Source organism: Ursus americanus, chromosome 28 (genome assembly GCF_024610735.1).
Source record: "Ursus americanus isolate L20-20 chromosome 28, mUrsAme1.1.p, whole genome shotgun sequence".
Lineage (NCBI taxonomy): Eukaryota > Metazoa > Chordata > Mammalia > Carnivora > Ursidae > Ursus > Ursus americanus.
The window spans coordinates 29501704-29524677 of record NC_142154.1 but is presented as its reverse complement, the minus strand read 5'-3'; the positions used below and the strand labels follow the sequence as shown (position 1 = coordinate 29524677).

The window sequence follows — 22974 nt, the reverse complement described above, 5'->3', positions numbered from 1 at the left end:
TGGTGGTGATGTTGGTGGTGATAGAGGTGGTGGAGATGGTGATGATGGTGGTGGTGGTGATGGTGATAATGGTGGTGATGGTAATGCTGGTGGTAGTGGTGATGATGTTGGTGGTGACAGAGATGGTGGTGACGGTGATAATAGAGATGATTCTTATTGAAGAGTATTCAGAATTTCACCTCTCCTGTTGGGTATCAGCAAGACCCAGGCTCAGGAAGGATGGATTCCAGCTTGACTAGTCTTTAGTGTAAGATGCTTTGGGCTCTCTGTAAAGTGAAGCTGTGCCCGATATTGTGAGTTTTGATTACAAAGGCAAACTGGTTCCAGAAGTAGGTGCTAAGGCCATGCTCCCAGAGAACAAACACTGTCCCTCTTCCCTTGAGACCACTCCCTTCAACTCACCGACTTTTGGGAATGAATAGACATATAGAGACAGGATCTCCCAGAAATGCTAAGTCCTGAGAAACCCATACCCTGTGCTCCCCACACCAGTACTCCTCATCCCTGACCCTCCACTAATTTCCCCATAGAATTATCGTCTTCTAACATATATTATAATTTCCTTGTTTTCTATATTTTGTGCCTGTTTCTATCTGTCCCAGCCTCCCTCCCCCACTAGAAGAGAAGCTTTGGGAGGGCAGGAAGCTTCATTTGTCTCACTGCTGTATTCCAAATGCCTAAAATAGTGCCTGGGACACATTAGATGCTCAATAAGTATTTGTTGAATGAGCAAATGCTAAAAGGGAGGGATCAATGGCAGCCTTTGTTCCCCGACAGGCCCAGCTTCCTGGCTTGTTACCTGGTTTCTCCTCAAACAAACAGAGAGGGGGTGGGGTACAGCCCCGAGCGCCCAGTGTACAGGCTTTCACACTGGGCCCAGGCTGAGGCTGTGGGAGGGAGGAGGTAATGCTCAGCCTGGGGGGTCAGTCCCCAGCAAATTCATGGCCTTCAGGGGGCCTGAGCCCTGGGTCCCCGCGTCCCTGCAGAGCCAGAGACTGAAGGCTGAGGAGAAGGTACTGGATCTGGAATTTGAAGTCTTAAGTGTGGGGTTTAACGAGGAGGGCAGATATGCCCTGCGGCTGACAGCCGAGAACCCCCTGCAGGCTGGCTCTGGGGCTGGGGTACAGTTGCAGGTAAATGATGGGGACCCCCTCCCTACCTGCTCTGCCGTCACCGACGTCATTGAGCAGCAGGATCCCGGCAAGAGCCTCGCCCTCACCCGGAACAAGTTTGTCTTTACTTTGCCCAAAGGTATGAAGTAAAGGTGGTGGCTGGGTGGGGGGGGGGCGGGAGAAGGATCCTTTAACTCCTGCCCCAGCCCCTGTCAGGGACCCCAGGGAGCCGCAGGGAAACAGGGAGGGGCAGGGTCAGAACTTTAGACTGGATCCCAAAGTTCTGTCTGTGTGATCTTGGGCTAATGCTGGTCCTCCGTGAGCCCCTGCCTCTTTCACTGTGACAGGGGGACACTGATGCTGGGCACACAGGTCGGGTGACGAGGGAAAAAAAGGACAGATGAGGAATGGCTTTGAAAATTTACAAGAGCTGAGTACACAGCAGGTTTGGGGTCAGTCTGGCCGGATGTCATACTGAGTAACATTGGAGCCAGTGCCCTGAGTGCCCAGTCCTGAGCACCACTGGACTGTGGGTATGGGGGTGGACAGAGAGTTGGAGACCGTGGTCTGGCCTTCAGGAAGTTTCCAGATTAGGTAGAGAGGCGGGAATCTCAAACAGAGAATAGTTAAGTGGTCCAGAAGGAGCAGAAGATCCACGCCTAGACTGCAAGGGCATCCACATAGGCAGGCTTCCTGGAGGAGGAGGGATGTGAGGGAATGGGGAAACCAAGTTCAGGCCTTCAGGTGGCCAGAGATCAGAGACAGTTTGAACTCTTCCCTCCACGGAGCAATACTCAGGACCCTGTCATGGGCTAAGAGCCCTCCCATCCCCACATGGGTAGAGGGAAGGGTCAGAGGTGGGGCCAGAGAGGTGTCAAGGCGTCACCGCCTGGAAAGCTTAGCCAAGCCTGCTCCCACTCAAAGGGCCGGCAGCCCAGGTTTCCACAAGGACCCTACCAGCCATCCCCGCTCCCCAGCCCCTACCCGGGAGTCCCCAGACGTGGCCCTGAGCCCCCGCCTCCCCTCTGCAGGGTTCTGCAAGAACGATGGGCAGCACGACGCGCGGCTGCGGGTGGAGGCGCTGCGGCTGGGCGGGGCCTCAGCACGGGCCACCCGGCGGGTGGGCGAGGCCATCTTCCCGGTCTTCCCGCGCCCGGACCAGCCGCGCACCAACCTGTGGGCGCGGGAGCACGAGGACCTGTACCGCTACCGCGGCAGCCTGGCCCTGCTGCGAGCCAGTGCCGACGCCACGGCCCGCCACTGTGGGAGCCTCGCCTACAGCGTGGCCTTCCGGGAGCACCGGGGCCCTCAGCCTCCAGCCCCCAACTGCCCCCAGGGGACTGGCCCCCCAGGACCCGCGTCACCGAGCCCAGAACCCCAGCTGCCCTGGCTGCAGGTGGGTGTTCCCTGGGACCCGGCTCAGGGTCTAGCATCACCGCCCCCCCCCCCCCGCGCTTCCGGCCCCGTTAGAAGATCCAGAGTCTCTGATAAGCCTGGCTGTCCCCAAATCCTCACTGAGCAGAGCAGCAGAACTTCCTAGGGTGGCCCGCCCTCTGAGAATGGAAGCAGGGAGTCCCAGTTTGAAGGGGGTGACAGAAAAATGGAGCAAAGCCCGCACAGAGCAGGGACACCGCTGGGTGGAGTTTCTTTTGCCCCGTGGGTGGGTGTCCCCTGAGAGCCTATAGTCCCCAAACTCAGTCTCACGCGTTGTCACCATGTTTTGAGGGAGGCCCAAAGTGACCAGGAGACAGAAGTCTGTGTGCGCCCACCTTCAAGCCCCTCCCGCTCCCACCAGGGCCAGGAGGGACTCAGCCCTGACCCGGGATCCTGGCCCGTCCTTGTCCAAGCTGAAGGCGGGTTTCCCAGTGAGGTTGTGTTCTGCCGCCAGCCAGTGTGTCTGCTGAGCCTCAAAGCCAGCACAGGTGGAAGCTAGTAGAGCAAGTAGCAGCCCATTTCATAGGCGGTGAAACTGAGGATCATGCCCCAGGATGCTTGATTCCATTTAATACCAATGACATTTCCTGGGGAACTTTACACTGGTGCATGGGATCCAAAGCTAGGTCAGTCCCGGAGCTCGCGGTGCCGATAGCTGGAAGACAGTGGCCACAGGGTGGGCATTATATAGTCCTGGAAGGCGTGTGCTGGATGGGGTGCTCTGGCGAGGGAGTGTGCTGGTCAGGCTCCTCAGAAGAGATGTCATTTGAGATGAGTCTTTCATTCATTCATTCATCCATCAGACATTTGTTAATTGCTGACTCTGTCAGACCCTATACTAGGTGGGTAAGATTTTGGGATGCCAATTCCAGGCCCCGGGGAAGGTATTCCGGGAGGAGGGACCAGAATAAGCTGGCGGAGATGGAAAGGGTTTAGCTGGCGGCAGGAGACTGAGCTGAGGTTGGAGCCCAAGGCGCCTGGCTTTTCCAGCAACTCCTACATTGGGCAGTGCAGGGGTCTGGGGCTGCCATGGAGTCCAGGGTAGTGGGCTGATTAGGTTCAGGGGGCGCTGATGGGCTGGGGAAAGGGGAGGGAATCAGGGCAAGGTGGCAGAAGAGGAAAGTGGATATTCAATTCAAGAAGCAAAGGGGGAGAAAGTTCGTGCGGGGAAAGATACACCGTGAGCTGTGGTTTAGACAGCGATCTGGCAGCATGTGCCAGGAGAACTGGAAGGGACCCAGGGGCCGGTTTCTCTTGCCAGGTCTCAGCCTGTTACATGGACCACTTTGGCCTCTGTTCGTTCATTCATTCATTCATTCATTCGTCAGTCCATTAACAAATACTTTCAAGAAATCAACAAATGCTTTTGACTATCTACTGTATGCTGGGGGCTGAGAATGCTGCTTGAGAGGGAGTTGGAGTGCCCTGGGTTCCTATGTGACATTCTGTTCCCTCAGACTGCGAGCTCCCTGACTTCGGGGCCCTGGGCCCTCTGTCCTAGTTTGTCACAGGGCTAGATACACACAGCAGAGGCTAAGAGCTCAGGGAGAAGCGGTCCCCTGCTCTCTGTGACCAGCCTGAGCCAGGGCCCCTTGCAGGCTGCAGCCCTGAGTGCCTATGGTGGGCCGGAGGCTGCAGGGAAGGGGGGCTTGGGGTGGTGGGCTGTCCTCAGCAGCTCTAATTTCTGTTATTTAATGCCATCATCTCCCTGCTATTCTCCCTCTTAAAGTGTCAGATGTCTGCCTCTACCAAGACAAGAAAATGGCTTTCAAGGGAGAGGAAAATAGTTTCCCTCCTGGGGGGTCAGCAATCACAACCCTGACGACAGGGCCAGGAAACTGATGGGGGACAGACAATGCTGCGGGGTCCTTCAGAGGATAGAGGGGCTGCCTTCTTTCAGCTCAGGTGAACGAGGAAGGCGGGCACCTTTCTGGAGCTGGGATTTGGAGGCTCAAAGACACAGCTGGAAGAACAGCAGTGAGACTGGGCCTGGGACTGCAGGCAGTCCCTCCTGCTTGTGGCCAGCTCCCTGGGGTAGTGGTTGTGGCCTAGAACCACAGGGACCCTTGAAGCCCTCCCCTCTCCCTTCTTGGCAGATGGGGAAAATGGAGCCCAGGAGGGAAGGACTTCACCCAGCTCCCTTGTGTTCTCAGCTGAAGAGGAGGAGAGAAAAACAGCTGAAGGGGGGGGGGTGAGATGCTGAGAAGAGGCAGTGACCCGGAAGGATGGAGAGAGGAGACTGCATTCATTGCATTCAGTTCAGGGCCAGGAATGGATTTCTGGGCTCAAGGTCACCTCCTCCAGGAAGCCTTCTCTGCATTGATTTTATTCCTTCCGGACTATCTTCAGGCATTTCAACCATTGAACCTATTCAATTTACAACTTTATTGTAAGCTTTCTCCAACTTGTGTGTCAGTTTTTAAACCAGAACTAATGATGGTCATGGGACGTGTGTGGAGTGCGGGGCAGGGGCAGGGGTTAGGAATGCAACTCAAGAGGGTATCTGCAGCGGGAGGCGGGGCTCCAAGGGAGCATCGGTGACTGACTCTGAACCGCTGTGCTCCCCAGCCAGGGCCCACAGGATGCAGAGCCGTAAATGACACACCCGTGCTGGTCACAGCATTTCCAGAATCCTGAGACTCCGCCGGGACAATCAGTCCCCCCACATTAACATTATGTGGACAGTGAACACCTTCCCTTCTCCAGTCCTCAAGGTTCCCACTGTGTGTTGGGGGGCGAGGGCATAGCCCCCCGCGAGTACTTCCAGCAGGCACAGCCAGACTCCAAGATAGAGATCACTCCCCAGGCCCCTGACCCACCGATGGGGGACTGGGGCGCACAGGCAGGGGCTACAGGGGGAAGTTTCCCGTGCATGGGACCGAGCCAGCTCCAGGTTTCCTGCCGTCAGGGCTCAGGGTGCTCAGTGGCTTCCTTTCTGGGCAGAGTTCCACCAGACATCCTGTCCCCTGACGCTACCTCCTTATCCTCTTGGCAGGTTTAAGACCACATGGCTGTGCCACCCCAGCACCCCCAAGGCCCTCCTTCTCCCAGAGTAAGAGGGAATTTATCTGACCAGAATGTGGGTGGCCTGTGGGTGCTGGGCAGAGAGGGTCCCGGAAGGGAGGGGAGCAGCAAGTGCAGGCCACCGTCAGGCTGCTGGGCTGGCTGAGGTGACTCCAGCTCAAGTCTTTTAAGGGGGAGCAATGCCTCCCGGGGGGTTGGAGGGCAGGGGGGAGGCCACCACAGCCTTGGGCCTGGAGCCACAAAGCCCTCAGGGGCCACATCCTTCCTGACACCTCACCAGACCTCTCTAAGAGATCCTGAAGGTTTAAGGACAAGCTCCCACAAGCAGAGCTGTTTAAGAGAGAAACCTTGGACTGGAAATTCCCAGTGATGAAATTTCTGGAAACATGAACTTAAAAATGCCTTGCTTATAGCTCTGGGAGCCGTCCTGGGGGCTCCTTCACTCTGCGAGGGAGCATCCTCCCACTGGAGCGGGAGCTGGGGAGGGGAGGACGTGGGGGGGCTCCCTCCCCCACTCCTGCCCTGCGTTTACCTCTTCCAAACAATCGCAGTTTTGTTTCATGGAAACGATTCCGTTCCCCAGGAGCCTTTTAAATGACGCTTTCAAGGGTCTTTTTTTCGTATTCTTTCCATTTAAAACACTTTTTTTTTTTCTTTTTGCCCTGGAGGGGAAAAAAGGAGAAGAAAAAGCTAATAAAGCAATCACCAAATGCTGAGCACCTGGCTCGAAGCCTGTGGCTTCTGATTGTGGCTTTGGCACCAACAGGCTGGGGCTTTCATTAAGGAGAAGTGGAGGGGAACAGAGCTGGCAGTGGCTGGCCCGGCGGCCTCCCCTCTGCCCCCTGTCCCTAAACCTCTGGCTCCAGCTCTCTCCCTTTGTTCCCTCCCTCCCGGTCCCTCTCCCATTCTCCTTTCCCACCTCCCCTCCCCCACCCCCTCCGGTCCCGACTGGCCAGAGCTCCGGGCCTGCACACTCCCGGCCCCAGCGGTGGAGGCTTTCTGCCTCCGGCCAGCGCACTCCACGTCTTCACTCTCCTCCCCTCTTTACTCTTTTAAATTCATTGTGCCTTTTATTGCTCGCTATTGCATACGCGGTTTCTATTGCCCTGGAGACTGGAATGGTTCAAGCGGAGAGAGACGCGCAATGTGGATTTCATTAACTTTACTGCCCCGTTCATCTCAGGGTGGGGGTGGGGAGCTGGCCTGGCTGGGGGAGCTGGGCACCTCTTTGCTCAAGCCCCTTCGCTTCAGTGCCAGACCTTCGGTGTCCCCGGCCTGCTACCCTCACCTAGAGAAACCTCCCTTTCTGCTGTTCCCTCCCACTTTCCTATCGGAAGAGGACTCCCCTGACCCATTTCACAGGTGGGGAAACTGAGGCTCCAGAAGGCAGTGCTCGGGCTGCTACTAAGAGGTGGGAGGTTGGAAAGGAGAGAACAGGTTAGACCGGGCCTGCTGGCCCCCTCCCAGGCTAATGTCCCTAGTCCGTCTGTGCAGGGATCCCACTGTCGCCCCTCCTCTTCCCTCCCTTCCTGAGCTCCATCAAATATGGAGGATTGGAGGATTGGAGCCGGTCAGCTCCTCCTCGCAAATGAGGCAGTTTTATGGGCTTTAGAAAACCACTCTGATTGTTCCCTCAATTACCCTGAGCGGATTGAATATATTAATCTCTCTCTTAACTCGAGTGAGTGAGACTTGGCTGCTGCCCCTCCCCCAGCCACCAGCACCCCTCTGTAGCTCGACTGGAGTGACTCCCAGCCCCTGGCCTTCCTGGCCCTGGGCAGGTCAGCCTGGGTCCAGGCAGCAAGATTTTGCTCACACACACACACACACACACACACACACACCCGGGGGACAGCTGCTTTACGTTTCTCTATCAATTTTCATTGATTTCCTCCTTTGCGGCTATTTGGAAGAGCCTTTTCCTCGAGTAAACTTGATCGTGGGGGCAAGGGGGTGGGAGGGGGACTGCGGGCAGCTCCCCCTTCTGCTTCGGTGACAACTGCCTCCAGCTTAAACACGCTCTGCCTCAGGCAGCTGAGCCCCCGCTAAAAGCTACCTGAGGTTTCCCTTTGTAGCTCGATTTTCTTTTATTTCAGAGGAACAAAGGCTCTGTCAAGGCGTTCCCAGAGAGGGCTGTCACCCACGCTGGGAGGGGTGCAGGCCCATCACCATGATGGAGGGCTGAGGCTGGCAGGAGAGGCAGGGCTGGCCGGTGCTGGCACAGGGACAAGGACATGGCCAGCGCACTCGGGAAGAGAAAGGCCATCAGCTAAATGTACCACAATTACCCTGTGGGCCGCCTGCCCTCCCCTCTTCTTCCTCTGTGGCGCTGAAAGACCTTGTGCCGGCTCCCTGGACACAGTGGATAAGACCTGAAAATGGGGGGGAGGTGCCCCGTATTTATGTCCTTGCCAACCCTGCCCCTCAGCCCCGCCCTGCCTGATTTCCAAGTCACTTGTGTGTGTGTGGATTTCTATCCGGGTGCCTGGAGCTCAGCAGGGGGAGATGGAAGAGGTTTGGGGTTCAGAGAGCTTACAGGGAGAGGCAGGTGCGCTGAGGCCACAGGGACCTGGGTTCAGATCAGCATCGGTGTCTATCTGGTAGCAGTGTGGCCTCGTGCAGATTACATAACTTCCCTTGGCTTCCATGGCCACATCTGTAAAATGGGGGAGAGTGGTTCCCGTGTCCCCTGTTGCTGGGAAGATAAATGAGCTAGCTTACAGTTGTCCCTGCTCTGCGGGAAGTGTGGAATAAGTTATCTATATGGGGCAAAACTGGGCCTCAGTTTCTGCATCTAGAAAATACTTCTTGCAAAGCCAGCCTCCCAGGGGAGGGGTGATGGGAACTTGTGAGCCCCCCTCTCTGGGACCCAAATGGCAGGTTTCAGAGTGGAGAAGGCTGGCCAGCCTGGGTGCTGGTCTAGGAAGGAGCTCCGTTAGCAGATTGTTGTAATGAGCATGCCAGATGGCTCTGCTGCCCTCCCCCATCTCCGCCTTCCCCCACTCCAGCCAGGGGCTACTGCTGACTCACACCTCCTGGAGGCTGTGTGTGTGTGTGTGTGTGTGTGTGTGTGTGTGTGTGATATGTGTCTGGTGAGGGGGACATGAAGCGGAAGGGGGTGCCTACCTCTGATGTCCTTCCAGCCAGCCCAGGCGAGGGAACTGCGGTGGGCTTCTCATTCACATGCGGAGTGAAATAAGGAAGGAGGAGGGGCGGGAGGGTCCAGTTATCTGGCCTTTTATGGTCATCTTCTTCTTTTCCCCTTCATTCACACCCCTGGAAAGTGGCTGTGGCCCCAGCAGACACTGCTGAACACAGCCGCCCTCGAGGACGCGTGTGCGTGCACAGACCCAGCACATCAGACCTGGACACACACAGACCCTCCCCATCGCAAAGAGAGATCCCCACCACCTCACTGATGGACACACGTGGGACACACTCCCTCCCACACACAGATCTGCACCTCCTTGGGACCTTCCTGGCTTCCTCTCCATACAGAATGCCCCCCCCCCCCAAGTGCAGGCTCTACCAGAGAAGAAAGAGACTTGGGGACATGGCATGTGTGATGTATGAGGTGAAATTAAAACTGCGTGTGAAACCAATCCTTCAAAAGTGATCTTTAATAAAACAGTGGATAGGGGAGGGCTGCGGAGAAGGAAACTGACAGGACCCAGCCAGCCTGACCTGGCCCGGGTCAGGGGTTGGCCTGTCAGGAGTCAACAGAGACACCCCAGCCTGGTCCTGGCCTGGTTTTGCAGAGGTCCTGGGCTCAGGGCCGCTGAGGCCAGCAGGGCCCAGCCCCGCCTGCAGACGATGGAGAATGAGGGGCCTTCCCTCCTCCATCTGGATCTGACAGCCTGCCCTAGAGTCCAGCGGTCCAACCTCCCTGGGCCCAGGGTGTTCATTCATCCATCCATCCATCCATCCGTCTGTCCATCCATCCGTCTGTCCATCCATTCCCCCAGCAGTAAACAAGGTAGCTATATCCTCTCAGCCGCTGGGGAGCCACCAGGCTGGGCAGGGAGAGGCAATAGGAGGAGTTGGAGGACAGTGACTCTCCAAGGTGACTGTGAGGGCTGCTGGGACCTGGGGAGGAAGTGATGGCATGACTGGGTGGTCATCAAGTACTCGGGCTGCCGTAGGAAAACTAGTTCTGGCCAGGAGTCAGAAGACCTTGGCCTAGGACCCTATTTCTTAGCTGCAGTATAACTTGAAGCTATTCACTTGACCTCACTGGGCCTCAAGTACCTCGTCTGTACAATGGGCAGAGCAGTGCCTCCTGCTGGTGAGGTTGGGAAGTCAGGTGAGGAAGAGGGTGGGAAATTGCTTGGTTCTTGAAAACCCGCCTCACAAAGGTCAGTGGGACCTCTGATCTCTGCCTCAAAGAACGGGTGGAATTCCAAGAGAGATTGAGAAGAGTGGTTTTCAAGTGGAGAGGACAGTGTGAGCAAAGGGGGGGCAGCAGGAACGTGGAGGTGCGTGAGGGAACAGCAAGCAGGGAGGACAGAAGAAGTGGGGAGAGTGTGTTTGTGGGATGGGGAGTTGCAGGGATGCCAGGGGAAGAGAGCAGGCGTGCTGGCTCCGTGGACCCTGAGCCCTCTGCCATCACCTATTTGCCCAGGCAGCTCTGAGCCAGGCTGGCAAAGGCGGAACCCGTGAAGCCCACGGAAGCATCAGAAAGGTCTTGGGGGGGACAGGTAGCTTTCATAATGTCCATTTTCTGGAGCAGGAAACCGAGCCCTTGGAGGGAGCGGATGGCTTACCTAAGGCTTCCCATTGAGTCAGTAGCAAAGCCCGGTTGGAATCCAGGGACCCCAGTATATTTTGGTTTCTCAGGCACAGGAATCAGCACAGAGGTGGGAATGACTTGAGGCATTCTTTCCCAGGGAGACTCCTACTTTGATGGGCTTTCTAGATGATGTGACAGGATCAAGGGAAAGCAATTTGAGGGAACGACTTTCTTCCCAGTGGCCCCGTTTGGCACCAAGTCCGGCCTAGATGGATTACTGAGTCATTGTGCTGGGTGGTTTGGGAGCAGGACTGGGGATGGGGTTGGGGCTCTCAATGGCTCCAAGTCCCCAGGCAATCCTCCTGGCCCACTGGAGTTGGCGGATGACACAGAAAAATGTGTTGCATAAATAGTCCCAGGACAGAATCCAGCCCTTTCCCAACCTAAGGGGTGAGAGAGAGTTACAGCCAAGAAGGTGCAGGGGATAAACACGGACTTTGGACTCAGATCCCAGTGTTCCTGATCAAGTCACTTCTCTAATCCTTTGTTTTCTCCTCTGTGAAATGAGGGTAACGATGCTGACTTTGCGGCATGATTGTGAGGATTAAACCATCTGCTAGCCCGACTGTAATCCCGGAGCCCTTCCTGGAGGAGAGGAGCTTCCAAAGCCTCCCAGCCTCAGAGCAGGGGCGGCTGGACACACATCCACAGGCCTTCTGCGGCTGCGGGGAGGTGCGTGATTCTTCTGCACAAGAAATGTGTGTTAGGCCCTGATTCTGTGCCCGGCCTGGCCTCTCGGAGCTTCCGGGAGACCAGAGACCACAGCGAGGCCACTGTGGTCATCGGATGTGGGAGGGGAAGCCACTGGGCCTACCCTGGGGGAAAGGGTGAAGGAAGGCTTCTCCTTAAACCCCTGCTCTGCCACCTTCGGGCGCTGGGACTTAACCCCTCTGTGCCTCCTTTCTTCCTCTGTCAGTGGGGGATGACAGTACTCCCCTGACAGGATTGTTGACTTGAATATGCAGTAAATTTAAAGACTATACTAAATGCCCACAGAGCATTAGCTATAGTCCTTGTGCCTGGTGAAGGGCAGCTTGCCAGATAGACAATGGCGGAAGGGCTGCATTCCAGGGGGAGGGAACAGCTTAGGCAAAGGCCCAGAGGCCTGAGAGAGGTTTCCTTTGGCAACCTGGGGGAGGTAAAGGGTGGGGAGCATGGGGTTAGGTGAGGGGCCAGCCATGGGAGCACACCCAGGAGGGAGAGGGGCTGAGTCTGCCCCTACCCCTCGCCCAGCAGGAAGCCTGCCCTTGAATCACTGTTGGGAGGCGGTGGGGGCCCCACAGAGCTGAGGCCCTCTGGTGGGCATGGCGGTGGGGGTGGGGAGATATTAGTTTAATCTTCCTCTTAAAGCATAATTGCTTTTTGTCGGCGGGTGTTCCGGGAGCCGCCTCCCCGAGAGATTGCTTTGCAGGCTCCTGTGCTCTGGGAGACAGGCAGGGCTGGGCCAGCTCCGCGCCGCATTAATACGCTGCAAATGCGATTTCATGGCCTCAAACGAGATTAGGGCCAGAGGCTGTGCTCTCTGGTAGAGACGGTGGGCGGTGTGGGCGAGGGACTGGCGCTGAGCAGGCAACCTGAGAGGGAGAGAATCAGGGATCCCAGGCCCACTAGGCCTGAATAAGCAGTTTCCTGTAACCAGAGCTCCTCAGGCCCGCTGGCTCATCCTGGCTGCAGGGCAGGCCCCCCAGACTCCTCACGAGCACCTCAGTAAGGGCGAGGGCGAGGGCGAGGGCTGTGGTTGCAAACGCGCTGTGCAGCCAGGCGGCCTGGGCCTGAAGTCTGCTCCAGGCTCGGCCTCTGTGTTCTCATCTGTAAAATGGAGACTAGGGTAGTGCCTACGTCATGCGTAGTTGTGACAACGGAGTTAACGTACGTAAAATGTGTAGAGGAGGGCCTGCCACATAGCAAGTGCTTGTTAATTGTCAGCTTTTAATATGAGGTTCACACACTGACTGTTTGTGCCCTACTACGGGGACAGAGCCACGGAGAGCTTGGACTCTGGAGGAAGGAGGGTTATCTGGGGGGCAGGCACCATTATCCTAGGCTGAAGTGGGGGCTTCTGAGGAACCGCAGGGAGGAGGAAGGCATCTGATGTTAATGCCATCCCTCGCTCATCCAACGAGCACCCACCTGGCACCAGCTTCATGCCAGGCAACAGCCTGGGCCCTGAGGAGGGACCACCAGGCATAGTCCCTGTCCTCAGAGGAGACAGACTCTCTCCCAGGAAAGAAGAGTGCTTATATATGAGCCTGGGCACAGAGAGGCCTATGGGCTGTGGATCCATTGCCCCTGGGTGGGGATGGGGGGCAGCGGGGGCAGGTTTCAGGGAAGATTTGCTTCATTTGTGTCTGGAAGAAGCATCATGAATTATTCAGGCTGGCAGAGGGAGGACAGTCCAGGCAGATGGAACAGCACATATGAAGGTCAGGAAGCTGGAGAGATCAGAGCCCATTCAGGGGACTGCAGGTGTCCGATGTGGCTGGAGCACGGGTGTGAGGCAGGGATCCGCTGCCATGAGGCTGGAGAGGCCTGGGCGAGCAGACCGTGAGGCCTTCAGGGACCTTGTGGGACAATTTTAATCTCTCCTGAGAGCAGTGGGGCCCTCCTGAAGTGTTTACTGAGGCAGAGGAAGGACTTGGTCAGATTTGTGGGTTGGAGGAGTCGGGGTGAGGGGTGAGCCTACTGCCCCCCAAGCCTGAGTGGACCCCCTACCCCGTCTCTGCGGATCTGGCTTCTGTGCTCTCTGAAGGAAGGGAATGGCAGGTGGCCTTCATCGCTTACCCCTTTATTTAGTTCTTTGTTAACGAGTTATTGATTTTTTTCAAAAGAAAAATGCCCCAAGCCACGTTGCATCTTTAGCAAAGTGATTCATGACGTGAGGATGGGCCCTGGGTGGCCCCCGACGAGAACTCTGGTTACCAAACGCTGAGAGGCCTCCTTCAACAAGGTGGTCAATAAATGTGCCTGCTGAGCCAGGAAGGAGAACAGCACACCTGTGGCAAGCACCCCAAGTGCCCTGTTACGAAGCCGGGGCCACGGGGGCTCAGGTCAGCATGCCCTGGCGTGCACGCGGAGGGAGCTGGGTTCAGCGCCGCCTGCCGTGTGCTGGGCCCCTGCTCCCCACCAGGCCCCTGCAAGGTGGGATAGCCTTGCTGCTTTGCAGATGAGTGAGGAACTGCAGCCCCGATGAGTCCAGGGACTTGCCCAGATGCTCGCTGCGGGGCTGAGCCGAGCCAAGGGTAAGGCGAGGCAGGCTGTGGATTCACCACTGTCAGGACAGGAGGAGGCCCTCCTGAAGTCGGCCATCCTTCAGCCAACCAGAGAGCCCCTGCTGCGTATACCACTCCGGGCCAAGGGGACGTGATGGCGTTTGGAGAATAGAGACCCTCGAAGAGAATTGCCTCGGCTGACAACTGTCAAATGCCAGGGGAGGGGCAGGGACTTGGCCCGGTCCCCCGGCCCTGCCTCAGCCATAACACCTGTGAAGGGTGAACTCAGCACAGACACAGGCCGGTGTCACCATCCACAAAGAGGACCGTTGGGGGGATGAAGGGAGTCAGGAAGGCTTCCTGGAGGAAGTGTCTTGAGCCAGACAAACTGAACTGAGGTAGGAAAGCAGGAGCCATTTCTGGCGAGGGAGCTGCCTGGAGAGAAAGGCGTGGCTGTGGGAACGGGCCTGGAAGCCGGGCACGGACTGGGTCTGCAGAAGAGGGGAGACTGGGGCTGGAATACTGCAGGGTTGGGGGGGAAGGCTGGAGCACTGGCAGAGGTGCGTACACAGACGGTACACAGAGCTGATTTCACCACTGTACAGGGAGGGACGCCAAAGCTCAGAGAGGGTTAGTATTTTGAACCAAGATCACACAGCTATAAGCTGCCATTTGCTATAGAATCACGCTCAGTTTCCCATCATTCTTTGCCTTTGCGGGAAGCCCAATGCATCGGCCCAAACAAAATACAGAGAGTGATGAGGGGTGGGGAGGAGTCGCGAGGGGTGTCAAGGGGTGTGGGACAGGACTACAGGGAACGGAAGGCCAGGTTTGGGGGCTCTGGGAGATACACTTCTCTGGACTTGTTGCAGGGATATTTAGGCCCCAAGGGATACCTGAGACAGGGCATGAGGGAGTGTAGACAGCTGTGAACCACATGTCCACCCAGACCCTTCCTGCTGCCCAGCAAGCCCAATGCAGAGCGATTGGGGGGAGCAGGACCCCTCCTTCCCCAAGAGCCAACCTCAGATCCAGCCCAGCGGCTTGCCCTCCACAGCTGTGGGCTCCCTAAATGGCTGTGTTTAACCCCTGGCCCGGGCACTAGGCCGACTCCAAGTGCTCTCTCCTGGGGGGAGGCGGGGAGGGTTACCTATTAGCAGGAGATCACTAATTACCTGCCTCCCCTCACACTGGAACCTCTCTGAGTCATCAAAGCTTGGCCCTGGCCCCTGGGCATGTGGGGAACAGAGCTCCCCTTGCCAGGGAAGGGCGATGAGGCAAGAGAAGGAGCTGGGGAGGCAGGGAGAGAGGCGGGGGTCACAGTGTTGTTAAGTAGGAAAGCCACATGCAGTCCTGGGCTGATGGCTATCTCGCTGGCCACGAGGAAGCAGTTCTGGGGGGAAGGTTCATGTGGCACAGGGTGCATGTCCCAGGGGTCCTTGGCCCAGGGAGCTGGGCAGCCCCCAATGGGGTGGTAGGAAGGCCCCTCTGGTGGCTGCTGAGTGCCCAGGGCTCACTAGCACTCTGGAGCCAGACCGCCTGGAAGCAGCGTCCAATTGCATTATCTTCTTCCCAGGCACCAAGGCCAAACAGGCTCGGGCTCCGGGGGCACAAAGCCCAGATGCCTGCTAGGGCAGCTGGGTGAGAACCCACAGCCCAGAGCCCAGGCATGGTAACCCTAGGGACCATGGTGAGGCAGGGAGGGGGCTAGGGTGCAGAATTTGAGGAGGTATGGTGGCAGGAGCTCTCTCACAGCCCCGAGAGCCACAGCGCCTCCTTAAACTTTGCTCTGGAAGTGCCCTGCTGGCCTCACCCAGCCGTGCTGCAGAACCCCGAACTGGGCCATGAATGGTTCAGGTAGGCCCTGGGGCAGCACTGGTACCCGCTCCCCAGTTGGCTGCTGCCCCCTTGGGAACTAACAGGAAGGAGGAGGCACCCTAGGGTGGCTGGGCAACCATCACTGAGATGCTCTCCAGGCATGCACCTGACTGCTGGTGACATTATTGGCCTAGGAGGCAGGGGCAGGCCTGGGAGGGAGAAAACCAGGAGTGGGACTCCCAGCTTTCATCCCCAGCCATCTGGATGACCTTGGCTGGTCTTTCCAGTTCCAATCATCGGCGAGGCCTCAGTTTTTCTGTCTCTAAATTGGGGAGAGCCACATCCTTCCTGTCTTTCTCTAGACTAAGGGCAGAGGGGAAGGAGCAGGCCTCCACAAAGCCATAAGCTCCTGCCTCTTGCTGCCGGGATGGGCCAGTGCTCGGTCCCCAGACCCAGAAAAATGGGAAAAACCTTCAATATGGGGTCTAAACAGCTGGCAAAAGAATGAGGCAGGCCACAGGAGTCTTCTGGACACCTCTCAACCCCACCCAGTACCCCAAATCTCACGTTTGCTAGCCCAGGATTCCTGACCATGCTTGCAGGACAAGTTTATACCTAGCCTCCCCTCGGAGCAGACCTCACCCCAGACCAAGGGCCAATCACTTCTCCTCCTGCCCTCTCGCTGCACAGAGAAGCACTTAGCACCATGTCTGGCACAGAGGAAGTGCTCAGTAAAAGAACTGATATCTTTGTAATAACTTCCTGTGCAGCTCAGAATTGGATTCGTCATAATATTGGGTCCATACCCCAGAACCATCGTTGGCCCTCTTTAGTTATTTGTAATTTATTTTTGACAGTATAATGAACACCCATTCACCGACCACCCAATCTAAGAGACGTTACAATGACATACCCACTTATTCCCCACTCTCTCTGCCCTCTTCCCCCCCGGCCTCCAAGAGGAAACCCTTTTCTCGAACTTTGTGTTCATTAATGTTAAACAAATGAGAGACTACAGGCCCCCAAAGAGGTAGGATGGCTGCAGATTTCTTCATAGAAATAGTTGTTATTAACCCAGTTGTAACTTCCTGTGAGTAGTGTCTAGGTCTCCACGGTGGGGCTGGGCATACAGAGCCACTGGTGAATCTTGGTTGGTGAGCTGTTTGGGGTACCAAGAGCAGGGAGGGTGAGGACTGAGTATGCCAGAGAGCAGGCAGGACCCAGCTCCAAACACAGGGAGAAGAGCTTCTGAGCCCCTGCCCCACGATACCTGGACTCTACCTATGTGACTTCTGCCCTCTCCTATGACGTCACACAGTGTTGCCCAGGTGACCCCGCTGGGCTTTTCCAGGTCTGGACAGAGAGAGGCACACCCCTGTCTTTACCTTCTTGGGGGTACCTAGAGCCAATCGTTTCAGCTGCTGACCCCTACACAGCTGATCATGGCCCCCAGCCCTGAGGACAACTCCACTGGAAGAATGTCTCGCTACTGAGAAAGCTCCAGGCTGCCCCACCTGCCCATCCCACCCCCATTTCCCCTGTCGAGGTCCCAGGGCCAGCACCCCAAAGACAACACTGACGCTCCATACTGTTGGCCAAGCCCCAAAGACTCCAAGGTGCTCAGGCCAGCTGTCTGGGCAGGCCCGATGCCTGACCACCCACCAATATCAGGTACTGGTCCCCACCGTTGTTAAACAAGGCCAAACACTCCTGCCCCCAAGAGGATGGGACGGAAAAAGAAAAAGGTGAGGCCTAGGGACATGGGTCATGCACCTGCATGAGCTCGTCTCTCCTTCAAAATCCCGTGTTTCATTTGCTTCTAAGTCATGACAAAAGCTCCCCTTCTCTGGGTCTCAGTTTTCACAGCTGCTGCATGGAGAGCAAGGTGGTCTCTGGGCCGCTTCCAGGTTCCAGGCAGGCTGTACCCTCGGGCCATGTGGGGGCTGAAATTTGGTGTGCTTGCAGGTGTTATCAGCCTCCACTACCCTTACCTGGTTGTTTCTGCCTGGCGTCCCCATGACCCAGAGAAAAATGTAGCTTGAACTGGGTATAGTACGTCCCCCAACCCATAGCCTGGAAAGGAGTTTTTGCCCTGTTGTCTCAGAGGCTCAGAGACCCATGAGATGGCTCGCCATCACCCTCCAAGATCTTCTAGGAGATTCCCAGGCTGCTGCCCTGGGACTGCAAAATGCTCCACTGTCCTAGGCCCTTCCAGCCCTGGCCCAGACCCTTGCCCCAGGCCACAGATACTCAACTCCTAGAAAGAAGGGATTCTTTTCAGTTGTGATCACGGCTATATCCCCACTCAGCACAGCGCCTGACACGTAGTAGGTGCTTAATAAATGGCCAGGACAGAGCGGCGACACCCTGCCAGATGGGGACTAAAATCTCAGTGCAGTGAAATGCAGACAGTTCAAAAAATAAAATAAATCTTTAAGAAAAAAGTGCGAACAGTTCAATATGAGGCCTCCCTGACCCTCTGCTAACTGGCGAGGCTGAGCCTATGCCCTCGACTGTGCCAGGTACCAGCAGAGATGGCAGAATGAGCTAAGACCAAAGGCACCAGGTACTTGCTAACTTGGGACCAGCGTCTTTGCAGTTAGATTCGAACCAAACAGCTAGGGTGCCCCCACTGAGGTTTCTACTTTATTACCCTTGACTTGGGTGTCTCTGGTTCCTGGTGTTCTCTACCCACAGCTGGCTCCTCCCCCTGACTCCACCCTCCCCTTTCAGCTGCTTTCTGGAATGCCACACACTCTGGACCAGCCCCCCCACCGCCACACCCGCTAGCTTGACCTAGAAGCCCTAAGCAGCCCGCTTGTCCCGAAGCTCATTCCTACCTGCCCATTTGAGCTGGATTTGGGGATCCACGGAGCATGCATGGGAGCCCTGAGAAGGAGCCAGATTTGTTTTATTTCATTCATAATTTTGTGGAACATTTTCAACGAGTAGAATCCCCTAGAAGGATGTTTATATCGTGTATACAGTAGTATATACTCATATTTCCTCTTCGGTGAATCTTCCATGTGCTTTATCGTGGTGATGCTTACAGATTTCAGTGCTCTCTTTGTGTTAAGGATATTCATTCTTTTATATATATTGTACATATTTTCTCCTGTTGGTCTTTGTATTGTGGTGAGTTGGGGCTTATTATAGAAGTTGGTATGGATATTTAATGCAATTAAAGCGATCAATCCTTTCCTTTAGGAGTTCTGACTTTTGTTTCATCTTTGGAAAAGTGTCTTCTCCTCCAACTACCACAGCTCCTACTGCTAGTCCCGCCAAGTACTGGCTACCCGGGCCAGGAGCCCAAGGGCATGGATGTCGTGGCCCGAAGAAAGCTCAACACATCCAGAGCAGGGCAGAGACCTCACGTAGTGGAGACACAGACCCCATCCCCCTTCCGGCTCTGCCTGCTAGCTAAGACCCGTGCTCAGATACAAGGGCTTTTGTCTCCCAGAGCCTGTTTCTCCGCCTAGGAAAGAGTCCCACCAAGGCCATCATAACTCCCAAGCACGTTTAGACACTCACACTAGAAGGAACATGAAGGACCATTTTTTAACTCAAAGCCTTTATGCTACAGCTGGGAAACTGAAGCCGGTTGGGGGGGGGGGGGCATTGGTCCTGATGCAGGAGCATCTCTGAGGGAAGCCTGCAGATTCTCATCCAGACGTAGGAAGGCAGAAAGGGGAGGCAGACAGGATGGCCCACAGCCCCCGCTCCATGCCTCCCACTTGGGCCCAGGCCTCCCTGGCCCTGGGCCCAGCGGGCACATGCCTGCAGGCCTCACCAGGAGGCGCCAAGCTGGCAGCTGGCCTCAGGCCCAGAACTGAAGCACCAGCAGTTTTTGTCAACCCCCCTGGAAGCTTTATTTCCCAGAAGGCTGTCCCACAAGGGAAGGCACCGAGGGGGTAGGGGACAGAGAGGGGGCACAATTCATGGGCCTGGTCTGCAAAATCACTGGTCGGGCTCTGGGGCTACCAAGGAGTCAGGAATAGCTCTTGGGCAGCTGCCATGCTGCTGGGAACCCACTTCTGTGGCCCTAGGAAGCTGGGGACAGGCCCTGTACCCCCACAGCCACAAGGGGCATGGGGCCACCATCTTAGGCTGCTCCTGGGACTTGGGGCATTGAGGAGACATGAGTCACCTCTCCTGGTCTCACTGCAGAAACCTTAGGCCTGTTACGGGGAAGACTGAATTACAAACCATCCCAGATATCCCCAGACCAGGTGGGAAAATGAAGACCCCACAGGGAGTTAGGGCAGAGCTGGCCTGATACCTACATCTCTCAACACCCCAGGCCGCCGGTCTTGCTCCTACACCTTAAACCAGGAGTCTAACCTGCAGGAGAGTGGAGTGGGTTATGGGGGACCAGCAGTGAGCAGTTCTGACCTGTGAGGGGAGGGGTGGCTCTGTGTCTGCCTCCCCCTTCCCCAGTCCCCCTCCATCCTGTCTTGTAGGGGTTCCTTCTGAGTACTGACCTCCCTCCCCTCCTCCCACCCTGGCCTGGCAAGGGAACAGGGGAGAGGGGGGAGGGTAATTCTCAACACCTCACAGATGGTGGCAGGCCCCAGGGGGTCCTGGGGAGGGGGCGCTCCTCAGTCAGAGGGGGGCAGGTCTCTCTGTAGGGTTGGCACTTCTGGGGCTGGGAGGTGGGGTTCTCACCTCCTAATTAGTCATCTCGTTAGGCAAGGACCACAGCTTGTACCGAGAAGGCCTTTCTGATAACGTCAGACCTGTGGGAAGTGAGGGAGCAAGCCACGGGGATGGGTGTGCAGGGGAAGCGGGAACGGCCCAGGCAAAGGCTTCGAGGCGGGAGCCAGCTGGGGGCGTGCGAGAAACCACTGAGAGGCCAGCATGGCTCAAGCCAGTGGGCAAGGGGCCCAGGGATGAGGCGAGTCCGTTTTCTGGGCCAGAGCGTGTAGGTCCTTACAGGCCATCGTGAGGCTCTGAATGAAAGAGGGGGCTACAGTTTGGAGCAGAGGAGAGACCTGATCTGACTGAAATCTGTAAAGGATCGCTCGGGCTGCTCTCTGAGGTGGACAGGGGAGGGGAGGCCAGAAAAGGATCGAGAAAGCCATCAGGAGTGCAGAAACCCCGTGTGGTGCCCCTGCGTGCTTAAGGTAGAAATGGCGAGAAGGGGTCAGATTCTAGACGCGGTTCGAGGGGAGGGCTGGCAGGACATGCTGCCGGATTGGAGGGGCACGGGGCTCATATAATGTTCAGCCCCACCACCGTCACGAGAACTGAGAGAGTAACAGCTGGCCAAGTCCTCAGGTCCTTCCCTCCCCCTCTGCCCGGAGGCTTCCAGGGGCCAGGAGCCACCTTGCCCAGAACCCCCAAGCCCGGGGCAGGTTCCGGACCGGTTGCTCCAAGCCCACAGCACCCCGTTGGGGAAACTGACTCTCGGAGCATGACCGACTTCAGGTCCCATGGTGGTGAGGGGCCGTGCTGGTTTAAACCCAGCTCTCCTGACACTCAGTGCTCAGCAGGCCTGAGTCAGGGGATCCGGCCCCAAAGCCGACCCCCGGAACCAGTCCTTACTCTTCTGCTGGACTCTGTCTCCCCTCTACGTTGTTCTCAGTCTCCATGGACACTTCCCACTTTGAGGACTCTCCACCAGGGCCGGCCCTGGAATGCAGGTTCTGACAGGCTGAACTTTCTATAAAAGGGCAACCCTCAGTCACCTTTCGGGGCCCCATCTCCAAGCTGAGGAGGTCCGTTGCCTCTCTCACCGGGCCAGGAGGGCCCCTCTGTGGCCTCTCACGTCAGCTAGTGCTATTAATTAGCAGGAGGGACAGGGATGGGGGAGCCTCCTGCTTGGTGAGGCCTAGCAAGGGTAAATCTAGGTCATCCGTGCCAAGTCCAGGCACTGGGAGAGAGAGTCAGCCCGCCAGTGCGGAGGAAGGCCAGCCCGAGCCACGGCAGCCGCATGTCCGCATGTCCACACCCCTCCCCAACCCACAGTGTTTACCCACAAACTGTTGCTTCTGCCACCCTCCCTGACTCCTCCTGTCTCCAGAATCAAAATGAGCCTGCCCCGAGCTATGGGGAGCTCCCTCCCCACCCCTCAGCCCTGCTCCAGCTTCCAGCCTGTCCTTCCAGCCATGCATGTCTTCCCAACCCTTGAAGGCCTCCTCTTCCCAGCTGCCTTCCCTGATGCCATGCACCCCGCCCCGCTCCTCTCGGCAGCTCTCAATACCATGGTCCTTTGGGCCCTGAAGCCCCAAGCTGTTGAGCTGTTGAGCTCCTGCTTGTGTGTCTGCTTGGGGCCACCAGCCTCGAGGCCCCGTGAGTAGGCAGGGGCTTCTCCACCCTCCTGGACTGCAGGTTCCCTGGGTGGAAGATAGAGGGGCCTCTGTGACCCCATGGATGTGAATAGACTTTATAAAGGGCTGTGCACGGGAAGGACCTAAGGTGACAGGTGGACTGGGCTGCAGTTACAGAGACCGAAGAAGGCCAGCTGCTAGGACCTCAAAAGCAGGCAGGACTTAGGAATTAGGGCTGTGCACCTGCAAAAGCCAGGGCTCAGCGGTGAGGTTGGACTTGAGAGGTGAGGGCCTGTCTCCCTCTGCAAGAAGTGACGCAGGGCTGGGGCGGACATGGGGTGTGGGACAGAGGCAGGGAGCAAGTGGGGCCAAAGGCAAGTGCCCTATAGTTCCAAACCGGGTGGGGGATGATAGACAGAAGGGCACTTGGAGGGGAGCAGGGAGGGGCTGGAGTTCATAGGGAGGCAGTAAGGACAGGGAACCCCCCCCCCCCCGCAAAGGAGGCCACTCAGCCCTGGCTCTTTCCACAGGTCGCCGAGAGCCCAGAGGAGCCCCTGAACACCCTCCAGAGTGTGGAATCTGTCCCCAGCCACCTGTCGCCCTCTAATAAGGAGACCATCATGGTCACTGTCCACGGGGCCACCAACCTGCCCACCTGCAAGGACGGCTCCGAGCCGTGGCCCTATGTGGTGGTGTAAGTAGTGCTGGGAGTAGGGCCGGGGCTCCGTCGGGCTGTGAGCAGAAACCAGCGTGTGGATGTTTGCAATGTGAGCAGCCAAAGGTTGGGGGCGGGACTGTGATACCCGGAGGGGAAAGCCAAGTGTGAATCACACAGGGGCTGTAGGCTCCGTACATGTGAGGCCTGACATCTTCCCTGCTGTGTGGGAAGCTGCTCCCCAGGGCTGGGGAAGGAAGGAAGAGCCCCTCCTTGATCCCACAGCCAGAGGGGCAGGGTTTGGCCGCAGTTTGACCTTAGGGAGGCAGGGCCTCTTGTTATAGAGGCCTGGCCTGGGCTCTGAGCGGGGTGGTGGTCAGAGGAAAAAGACCTGAGCCTGCCTCTCCTGGCCTCTGGGTGCCCGATCCCACCATGTCCAGTTCTGCGGTAGGTCCTCACGGTCGTTCTCATCCTCGGGCCCTGCCATTTCTATCATGGGGGTTCCCTAATTCTGGTCCTTTAATGCCCCGCCTGCCCGCCGCCAGCCAGCGGCCGTCAGGGCAACACTTCTCACAGCCCCGTGCCTGAGTGAGGCCTGCCTGCATGTCTCACGCCTGCTGCCCACCTTAGGGGCCTCACTCCTCCCAGAAGGGCATCAAGGGGC

The 22974-nt window shown here is 57.1% G+C and overlaps 1 protein-coding gene across 1 annotated transcript; it reads left to right on the top strand.

Moving 5' to 3' along the window:
* Window positions 1-941: 941 nt before the first annotated feature.
* LOC148107588 (coiled-coil domain-containing protein 33-like) lies at window positions 942-22353 on the top strand. The gene is made up of 3 exons (XM_087856566.1): window positions 942-1251; window positions 2144-2508; window positions 22186-22353. The coding sequence occupies exons 1-3, from the start codon at window positions 942-944 to the stop codon at window positions 22351-22353; spliced, it is 843 nt and encodes a 280-aa protein (XP_087712692.1).
* The last annotated feature ends 621 nt before the right edge of the window (window positions 22354-22974 follow it).